This window comes from Vigna unguiculata, chromosome 7 (genome assembly GCF_037176805.1).
Source record: "Vigna unguiculata cultivar grain cowpea cultivar isolate G323 ecotype 2 chromosome 7, ASM3717680v1, whole genome shotgun sequence".
Lineage (NCBI taxonomy): Eukaryota > Viridiplantae > Streptophyta > Magnoliopsida > Fabales > Fabaceae > Vigna > Vigna unguiculata.
Genome location: NC_140798.1, coordinates 35,673,173 through 35,684,182, shown reverse-complemented (window position 1 = coordinate 35,684,182; position 11,010 = coordinate 35,673,173). Strand labels below are relative to the sequence as shown.

Genomic DNA, 11,010 nt, shown 5'->3' with positions numbered 1-11,010 from the left:
CTTGTGCTCTTATTGATGAAAGGTGTCGTACGATGTTGAAAACTTGTCCTCAAGGAAACGTATTGAAGAGGAAGATGAGTTTAAGTTGGAGCCTTTCAGCTGCATTATCTCTTCGTCTAATCCTAAGGCCATGAACTTCTCTACATTGATTGATGACTCTGAAAACAATGTAGCTCATAGTGGCTGCAACGTACTGTGATGCTTTCTTCTGCAGTAATATAGTATCAGATGTCTTTGTTATGAACTTAAAGTCCTCTCTCTTTACTTTTTGTTGTCACACTCTTTTTGGTCCCACAGTAATAGTGAACTTTCAGCTCATGATCTCATTTTTTTCTACTCTAGCCCCTACCCACTATACCAATCGTAGGGGATTTTATATTTGTCTACTCCATGAACTCAAATTCATCTTTCTTTGTTTGAAAAAGATATCCACCATTTTAATGCTATGTTTTGGGTAATAACAAGGCCTAATCCAGTGTTCGTAGCAAGCGGGTTTTTCTATAAAAATACCAATGAGATATGAATAATAACATTAGCGTGTGGATCATATCCACAGTTTCAAACCACACAATTTGTCGCCTACTAGCCCCACCTTTGAATATTCTTTCTTCGATTTTGACTTCGTGTCAAGATCATGTACTGTTCAGAAAGCAGTTAAAGTATTCTGGATTGGGATTACCATTTGCATGGCATAAAGAAAATTATGACATTTGCACTTCTGTATATTATTGCATCTACTTATTCTCTTCCAAAGGATTCAAAATGACTTATTCTGTTTTATTTTCTACTGTGGAGATCTGAACATGAAGATCCCTTCATTTTTACTCGTGTTAACTTCTTTTCATGAGAGTTTGTACTTACATATGTATCATCATTTTCCAACTGTGTATTTTTAAAGGCAAAATGTATAATTTGTATGTAGAGGGTTTCAACAAATAGCATGAATGTAATGATAAAAACTCAATCCGTGGATTGTCACGGGTTTTGGTTAACAAGAGCTAAAAAAAACACTGATATGAGTTGACATTAACATTATTTAAAACCAATTGGATAAAACCGAACAACATAGCAGGCCATGGCAATTTATGTTCTTTACTCAGCCGGCAAACTCTTTATGTCAGCTAGTTATTCATTCTCGTATGTAGCTACTCTCTCACGTAACCCACATTTATAATTTTGTTAACCAGATCTTCCTAGTATTTTTTATGTTGTTCTGTTTTTTTTTTGTTTTGTCTGCTTTCAATGAGTGAATGATTCTATATCAGTGTTCAAGTTCACTCGACAATGCTGGACCCCTCCAGAAAAAGAGTCCACTCTGCCACTTCCAAATTCCAGAATTAAACTATGGCCGGCCACAACATATGCATGGTTGCTACGTTTCTCCACCCTTTTGTTTTAAACTATCATTAGTCGTTCTCCAATGGCAATAAACTCAAACTAGTTCTTCACCAATTACAAATCACCTTGTTTAGTTCTAGAATTCAGAAGCTTAAGCCATGTTCTACCACCTCAAAACATTATGCCTCGTATGTTTCCTTTTACTATCCTTTGAAGTTTCACTCTGGTCATGTGCTTCACTCCCAAACTTGGCTTCTTGCTTGCTGAATCACAATATCAAAAACTTTACCACGCTCCCTTACAAAGAACACGACCAACCCTCTTCCTATAATTACTTCAAAATTCTTAATTTTTCCATCCAAAACCTTCGGTTCGCAGAGCCCGTGATTCCCAAGCCAGTAGCCATTGTATTGCCGGAGAGTTTGGAGCAGCTGCAGAAAAGTGTAGCGTGCAGTAGAGAGAGCTCCATGGAAATCAGAGTAAGATGTGGCGGACACAGCTATGAAGGGACTTCGTATGTGTCTGATGATGGCACTCCTTTCGTGATCATTGACATGATGAATTTGAACCACGTTTGGGTGGACATGGAGACAGAAACAGCATGGGTTGAAGGTGGTGCAACACTGGGAGAGACTTACTATGCAATCTCTGAAGCAAGCAACGAGCATGGATTCTCAGCTGGGTCATGTCCAACCGTTGGTGTCGGAGGACACATTGGAGGTGGTGGTTTTGGGATGCTGTCTAGAAAATATGGTCTTGCAGCAGACAACGTTGTGGATGCCCTTCTTGTTGATGCTGATCAAAATTTGTTGGACCGTGAAACCATGGGAGAAGATGTGTTCTGGGCTATTAGAGGAGGAGGAGGTGGTGTTTGGGGGATCATCTATGCCTGGAAAATCCAGTTGCTGAAAGTGCCACAGGTTGTAACAAGTTTCACTGTCTCAAGAACAGGCACAAAAAGCCATATTGCAAATCTGGTGCACAAATGGCAACATGTGGCACCAAACTTGGAAGATGACTACTATCTGTCATGCTTCGTTGGTGCTGGTTTGCCCCAGGCTAAAACCAAAGGGTTATCAGTAACACTTAATGGTTTTTATCTTGGTCCTAGAACAAATGCTGTATCCATTCTAAACCAGAGTTTTCCGGAGTTGGGTGTTACAGAAGAAGAATGCAAAGAAATGAGTTGGATTGAGTCAATTGTTTTCTTCTCTGGCCTAAGTGATGGAGCTTCGGTGTCTGACTTGAAGAACAGGTATCTGCAAGAAAAGGAGTATTTCAAGGCGAAATCAGATTATGTGAGAAAGCATGTTCCTCTTGTGGGGATAGAAACTGCACTGGAAATCCTTGAAAAGGAGCCAAAGGGATATGTTATTCTTGATGCTTATGGTGGAAAGATGCATAATATAAGCATTGATGCAATTGCTTTTCCTCACAGAAGAGGAAACTTGTTTACAATACAGTATCTGATATATTGGAAAGAAGGTGAGAATGAGAAAAGCAGTGATTATGTAGATTGGATAAGAGGGTTCTATGATGCTATGACTCCCTTTGTTTCTTCGGGTCCAAGAGCTGCATATATTAATTACATGGACTTTGACCTTGGAGTGAGGAAGAGGATAAGTAATGGTGGTGATGAGAAAGATGGTGTGGAAAGTGCAAGAGATTGGGGTGAAAAGTACTTTTTGAGTAACTATGAGAGATTGGTGAGGGCCAAGACTATGATTGATCCTAACAACGTTTTCACCAATGAACAGGGCATTCCTCCTATGTCTTTGGTCTCTCACAATTTCAGAGCACAGAACAAAGAAATGATGCTATATTTGTAAATGATGTCACTGTGATCCCCTGCATCAGTGAAGAAAATCCCAAGAGTGTGCTTTAAAATTTATGTAGTCAGTTAAAAGTTGAATTGAATATGGAACCTATGCAAAATCTAGATTGGTTCAAAACATGAAATGAAATATCTCCCATTGTCCTTTTCTTTGGGAATGTATCTCTACATGAGTGTTTAGTACAGTCTCCACACCAAAGTACGAGATAATAAGAACATAGAAAAATGTATAGTGAAAGATAATAGAGACAGAAAAAAATAGAATGTGTAGAAATATGATGACATTTTTTTTTTCCCGAGAGAGATTTTAATATGAACTCAACCTTTACCCCTTAGAAAAAAAAAAATCATTAGTGGTATTTGCTAGTTCATGTGACTTAAACTACTGTGATAACAACACCATAATTACAACAAAAGTACTATAAGCAAATGTCACAGTATCTTTGATGAAAGATGGTTAGAAATAATGTAAAAGTATAAATTCAAGTTACAAATTAGATAAAAATAATAAAATTAAATACCATATAATATAAATAAAATCTATAAATTAATTGACTCAAGATAATGGATAAAAACAACAATACAATAACACAATCGTAACCACAAAACTAACATAAATTCACCATTAACTATTTTTAGATAATAAAATTTAAAATAATATATACATTGATCGAAACCAAAATGAATAATTCCTAAGATTAAAGACTAAAACTTGAAAATTCTAAAAATTGTAAAATTTCAGAACATAACACTATAAATTTATTGTTTGGCGTTAACTTTTTTCTTTGCACCAAATACTAAATAGATCTAAAATTACTTGTATAAAGATTAAGATATATTATTGTAAATGTTTATATGTAAATATTATTGTGATTTTAATGGAGGATATACCAAAAAGATTTAATATAAAAAAGTAAGTGTATGTGTGTGTGTGTGTGTTTTTTTTTTTATACATTACTCTACTCTTTCAATTTTACTGAAGGTGAAACTTTTAACTGAATTCATATTTATATTCCTAATAAATTTGAAAAAAATATACCAGAAATATTAAATGGAATTATTTGGTAGAAAAGATTGAGAAGAAAAATAAAATTTTTGTTGATTGGATGTGAAAATTTGTAATATATTACTTTGTAAGTACTAAATATTAAACATCTTCACATAATTTAACACTTTTTGTTGATTGTTTTATTAGTTGAGGTGTTAAACCATAGTCTCACTTTTGCTCATTATAATTTTGGCTTAAATATATATTTGGTCCCTATTTTTGTTGATTTTATTCAATTTGGTCTCTATTTTCGTTTTATGTTCAATTAGGTCCTCATTTTCGTCAAATTATGGTCAATTTGGTCCTTTTCACTAATGGTGTTTAAATAGTTAACGTTTTTTAACAGTACATGCCACGTGTCAGCTTCTGGTTTTTTTAATTTTTTTTTAATTTTTTTTTAATTTTTTTTTAATTTTTTTTTTAATTTTTTTAATTTCAAAAAAAGTGTCCTTGTGTCAAGTCACAATTGTGCCACGTGTCAATTTCTGCTAGTATTATTTTTTTTGTTCAATTTAGTCCCTATATTCGTTATTTTTGTTCAATTCAGTCTCTATATTCGTTATTTTTGTTTAATTTAGTCCCAAATTTTGTTAAAATAAAACCATTTAATTTTTAAAATTGACATTATTATTACTTATTTTTTAAATTTAATTATAAATTATAATATTTAATTATTAATTGAATATAATTTTTAGATTCAATTGTTAAATAGAATATAATTATTTAAATATAATTAAAATATAATTATTAAAATTTTAAAAATATATATTAACATTTGTAAAATTTACATTTAAATTTAAAATATTTAATATTTTTATTGCATTTTAGATATTAAAATTGATTTATAAAAATGTTTTAAATATTCAAAATATTTTAGAAAAATAAACTAATATTTATAAAATTAACATTTACATATAAAATATTTTAGATTTTAATATCTAAAATGCAATAAAAATATTAAATATTTTAAATTTAAATGTAAATTTTACAAATGTTAATATATATTTTTAAAATTTTAATAATTATATTTTAATTATATTTAAATAATTATATTCTATTTAACAATTGAATCTAAAAATTATATTCAATTAATAATTAAATATTATAATTTATAATTAAATTTTAAAAATAAGTAATAATGTCAATTTTAAAAATTAAATGGTTTTATTTAAACAAAATTTGGGACTAAATTAAACAAAAATAACGAATATAGGGACTGAATTGAACAAAAATAACGAATATAGGGACTAAGTTGAACAAAAAAATAATACTAGCAGGAAACTGACACGTGGCACAATTGTGACTTGACACGTGGACACTTTTTTTGAAATTAAAAAAATTTAAAAAAAATTAAAAAAATTAAAAAAATTAAAAAAAAATTAAAAAAAAAATCAAAAAACCAGGAGCTGACACGTGGCATGTACTGTTCAAAAACGTTAACTATTTAAACACCTTTAATGAAAAGGACCAAATTGACCACAATTTGACGAAAATGAGGACCTAATTGAACATAAAACGAAAATAGGGACCAAATTGAATAAAGTCAACAAAAATAGGGACCAAATGTATATTTAAGCCTATAATTTTTTATGCTTTGATTCATACAATATATATTTTTTTTTGCATTTTAATTCCTACAATAAAAAAAATATTTTTAGTACCATAGTAATCTTAAATCAATTTATAAATATTTTTTGGATTTCTTTTTCATATAATAAATATAGTAAAAAAGATTGAATTTGAAAAATATTTTTCATATAATAACTAAAGTAAATGAAAAATATTTTTTATACAATATTTTTCATATAATAATTAAAGTAGATGAAAAAATAAGGTATTTATAAAACTCTGGGAGAAAATATGAGAGCTAGGGAAATTTTCCAAACATAATATTTATTAAAAATTATAAAATTATAAACGAAGTTGATTAATGTTAGTATGTATATAATTTTATAAATTTTAATTAAAGACAGAAGGTTCGTTTAGAAAATATTTACAAAGTGTATTATAAGTAGTTGTCTTTTTCCAACACAATATGGAGCAACAAAAGTTATTCTTTTAATTTAAAACCGGTATTTTTGAGGTACAAAAATATACACAAATATTTCTTTTATAAAAGTGAAATATAAACATAATGATTATATCTAAATAATGAAATTGTTTTTAGTTTCTTTCTTGACTTTTGGACTGTCTAGAAAGTGCAGAAGATGAAAAATGAGTGAACTAAAACAACAGAGAAATTCATAGAAATTGTGAACCAAAATAGAGAGAGAGATCAGAAGGGTGTTATTTCCAAAGGTAGCGAAATGGCATCATCATTTGTGGGTACTTTATTTCCCAACAACTTCACACAAACCAAACACTCAGCTTTTCCTTTAAGTACAAGACATCCAACAAAGAGGAGACTGCACTTAACAACAGTAGCAGAGAGCATGACTACTGTCATAGAGAAACTGGGCATCAAAATTGAGAGAAACCCTCCTGAGTCCAAGCTCACTCAACTGGGTGTTAGGAAATGGCCCAAGTAATGCTTTTTTTTCTTTAATTTCTTTTACCCATTTTGTTTCAGTTATTTCAGGTTGATTTGTTGTTCCTTTTGTTTTTCCTATGAGGTTTGGATTAATAAATTTTGTTTGATTTCTTGATTAATGAATCATGCTATGTGCCGAGCTTTTCTTGACCTGTTCATTATAGTTGTGCCATGGGATTGAAGTTGATTTTGTTGTCTGTGTTATGAATGACTGAAGAAATCACAGGAACCACCTTTATGGGGTTCTTATATCTTACCTTAATTACCAAATTTGGTAGACCTGAAACACTGCAAGATGCTATCTTTTTAGTTTACCTGTTTTCAAAAGCCTTTGATCTGTCTCTGATTCTGTGTGACACACATTTGATGTATAACAGATGGGGATGCCCTCCAAGCAAATTCCCATGGACATATGAAGCCAAAGAGACTTGCTATCTTCTGGAAGGAAAAGTGAAGGTGTTTCCTAGTGGCTCAAATGAATCAGTTGAAATTGCTGCTGGTGACTTGGTTGTGTTTCCCAAAGGGATGAGTTGCACTTGGGATGTGTCTGTTGGTGTGGACAAGCACTATAAATTTGAATAAATCCTACAAAGGCACAGGAATTTCATGATTTGGTGATGTAGTTGGATTAATGAGAACTTTGAATTGGTATTTTTCTCGGGCTTTGAACTTTGAATTGGTATTTTTCTCGGGCTTTTTCTCCATTTCACTTTGTTTTGTAACACAGCGTTAACAATGGAATGGGTTGGGTTAAAGTTCTTAGTAATATCTTAATCAGCTTTCTCGGCAGAAGCAATATTTGACATTTAGTGATTATTTAAAGAAGAGGAGGGTATGCTTCCTTTGAGACCTCCAAAATAGCATTTCCTATATGAATGTGTGGAATCTGAAACTGTTAACCAGAATTTAAGGAACAATGCATACTTCACTAGTTTGTGTGGTGGTGTTTATTGTTCCTCTTCAAGAGCATTCTTCTCGGATCAAGCTTTGTGTTCTCTCATTTCTTGGTAAAAGTGAGGGATAAGGGGCCTGAAAATTCGCTTAAAATTTCAACTACAGAGTTTATTATTAAAATAAAACCATAGATGTGGAATTTAACGGTACTATTATATATGCTCATTCAATTAAAAATGATCACAGATGTAACTGATATAATAATTATTATAAAACATAATCTTGTAATGTTCACAGTATAGTTATTTTAAGTATATGTTAATTAACTTATAATAGTCTATACTTGGGTAAATCTAAACAAGTAAAATGAAACAAAAAAATACTCGACTATCACTCCTAAACCTGCGTTGAATCATAAATATGGGACCAGTTGTAGCATTGTTAAGGTTTGGCCCTGAAACTGTTTTGTAAAAGAAAAACACAAACATCAACAAGAGAAGCGATAACAAAGAGAAAGAGGAGGAGATGTCAGACTCAGCAGATCCATTAGTGATATCATTCGGTGAGATGCTCATCGACTTTGTTCCTGACACATCTGGTGTCTCCTTGGCTGAGTCTCCTGCTTTTATCAAAGCCCCTGGAGGTGCTCCTGCTAATGTTGCCTGTGCCATAGCCAAACTTGGTGGCAATGCTGCTTTCATCGGCAAGGTTCTTGATTTTTACAAACATTCATTTCCCATCTAGCATAGAGATCGTTTCTATCACGTCCAATAGTACTTCAGAAGTCTAGACCTAAACGAGATGTGAGACTATTGGACATGTTTCTATCACGTCCAATAGTACTTCAGAAGTCTAGACCTAAACGAGATGTGAGACTATTGGACATGATAGGATCATTAAGTTTTTTTAAATTATATTAAGGTGGTGTCATAGGTTTTGTCATGTTTCATGATATTGCATACAAATGCAGTCACAAACTTTGTTGTGACAGGTGGGAGATGATGAGTTTGGAAGGATGCTTGTTGATATTTTGAGGAAAAACAAAGTGAACACTGATGGTGTTTGCTTTGATACGGAGGCAAGAACTGCTTTGGCTTTTGTGACATTGAGGAAAGATGGAGAGAGGGAGTTCATGTTTTATAGAAATCCCAGTGCAGATATGTTGCTGGCGGAGTCAGAATTGAATACGGGTTTGATCAAGAAGGCTAAAGTATTTCATTATGGATCCATTAGCCTGATATCAGAGCCATGCAGATCAGCACACTTGGCTGCCATGAAAGTTGCTAGAGAAAGTGGTGCTTTGCTCTCCTATGATCCAAATGTGAGGCTTCCCTTGTGGCCTTCTGAGGAGGCTGCTAGGTCTGGAATCAAGAGCATATGGTTTGATGCCGACTTCATCAAGGTAATACTTTTTAAAGTTTTTAGGTTAAACAAGTTTTTAATTCCTAAACTCACAAAATTAGAATTTGCTCCGGAACTTTGAAACTTTGATTCACAAATTTAAAAATTGAATGGACCTAATTTTTGTAGGGTTTAATTGCATCAAACTCATTTTCCAACTAATATTAAAGAAAAAACGTAAAAATTAAATAAAGATTAAATACATTTTTTTTTTAAGTTTAGACATCAAAATGTATCAAATTTTTAAATAAGAACGAATTCTAATTTAATGTCAAAGTTGATGGTTAAAATCATATTTAACCTAAAGTTTTTATTACCCTTTCTAGAAGCCTAGAACTCAATATGACTGGATGATTGTGCAAATGGATTGCTGGTATGTAGGTGAGTGATGACGAAGTTCAATTCCTAACCCAAGGTGATCCTGAGAAGGAGGATGTTGTAATGTCTCTGTGGCACGACAAATTGAAATTGCTTCTTGTCACTGATGGAGAGAAGGGTTGCAGATATTACACCAAGGTATCATCCAATATATATACACCCATGTTTTGAAAACAGTGTCTTTTTGACAAAATTGATTCAATAAAGCATTTGATGATTACTATTGGTTGGTTAGATTTATGCAGTTAAAAGATTTTAACTTTTGTTTGTGATCCCATATTCAAGAAGGATTTATGCAGTTAGATGTGCTGTTATGTGCGGAATATACTGATATATTGTTTGAGTGTAGAACTTCAAAGGAAGGGTAAATGGATTTTCAGTGAAGGCAATTGACACAACCGGTGCTGGTGATTCTTTTGTGGGTGCACTTCTCACAGCTGTGGCCAAAGACACTTCCATATTTGAGGTATCTCTCTCTCACACTCACTATAAAATGTTATCTTCTCATTACCATGACATCTTTTTTGTTTTGTTGGATCAGAATGAACAAAAATTGAGAGAGGCTTTGACGTTTGCGAATGGTTGTGGAGCAATTTGCACAACAGTGAAGGGTGCAATTCCTGCACTGCCAACTGCAGAAGAGGCATCCAAATTTATTTCCAACTCTAAAGCCTCATAGACTCTCTTCCACATTTTCATGTCAGAGTTTCGTCTTATTTATATACCTTTCATATTTGATACCCAATTACTTAAAATTCTTGATTCTGTTTATGAATAATAACAGATATGGTTTTCATTCTTTGCATTCTATAAGCCAATTTTGTCAAATCTGAGAGTGGCATACGATTTCGAAGAAATCAATTCTAACAAAAGCATGTTCTCTATTGAATAAAGTTTATGGGAGTTATACTAACATGCAAGCCACATTCCAAATTTAGTGAACTTATTTCCAAACAAGTGAGACCCACCTAAATCTCAATAAAATTAATTTAGCGTTATAACCTTTAATTTCTTAAACTTAGAAGAAATTTATTCGCCACCGTTCTTTTTCTTTTTCGGTCAGTATCAGCCTCTAGCTTATGTTAAAATTATATTATGATCATAAAAGAAAAATACTAAAATCTCTTTCATTTATCAACATAACTTATCATGCTGCTTTGAGGACACATTTCTTCCCCACTCTTCTTTCTTCTCTTTCTTCCGCACATATCTTCAGCCAAACAACTCAACCCTATATTTCTTCTCTTTTCGTACCTCTCCCTCTCATCAGTTATACTAAACAAAGCGTAAAAGCTACTTATAATCAATGGCTTGTTTTTCTTGTTTATGGGTAATAATTACCAAGTTATTTTTCCTTCTTTGCATATTGAACACTTGTAGCATCTTAGAAACCAAAATTATCTAATCATTGAATAAATTATCAACTGAATGTGTCATGCGAATATCAACAAAGGATTAAAATTCATTTTACATCAATGTTACAGAAAATATATTATTCTCACTGCCATCCAATTAGAAAACATGTTAAGCTCGTAATGTAAAGTAAGTGATATAAAATCACCTGATATTTACTATTGTTAGAATCGA

At 32.1% G+C, this 11,010-nt stretch overlaps 3 protein-coding genes across 3 annotated transcripts; all 3 read left to right on the top strand.

Annotated features, from left to right (window-relative positions):
• The first annotated feature begins 1,150 nt into the window (after positions 1-1,150).
• On the top strand, positions 1,151-3,340 carry LOC114190730 (berberine bridge enzyme-like D-2). Its single transcript, XM_028079721.2, has one exon. It carries the CDS (start codon positions 1,497-1,499, stop codon positions 3,165-3,167), a length of 1,671 nt encoding a protein of 556 aa, XP_027935522.2. The 5' UTR covers positions 1,151-1,496; the 3' UTR covers positions 3,168-3,340.
• Positions 3,341-6,439: 3,099 nt separating this feature from the next.
• LOC114190558 (uncharacterized) lies at positions 6,440-7,409 on the top strand. Its single transcript, XM_028079494.2, has 2 exons — positions 6,440-6,744; positions 7,128-7,409. Exons 1-2 carry the CDS (start codon positions 6,527-6,529, stop codon positions 7,330-7,332), a joined length of 423 nt encoding a protein of 140 aa, XP_027935295.1. The 5' UTR covers positions 6,440-6,526; the 3' UTR covers positions 7,333-7,409.
• A 713-nt stretch (positions 7,410-8,122) lies between these two features.
• Positions 8,123-10,299, top strand: LOC114191908 (pfkB-like carbohydrate kinase family protein). The gene is made up of 5 exons (XM_028081361.2): positions 8,123-8,352; positions 8,636-9,046; positions 9,427-9,561; positions 9,773-9,889; positions 9,965-10,299. Exons 1-5 carry the CDS (start codon positions 8,170-8,172, stop codon positions 10,100-10,102), a joined length of 984 nt encoding a protein of 327 aa, XP_027937162.2. The 5' UTR covers positions 8,123-8,169; the 3' UTR covers positions 10,103-10,299.
• The last annotated feature ends 711 nt before the right edge of the window (positions 10,300-11,010 follow it).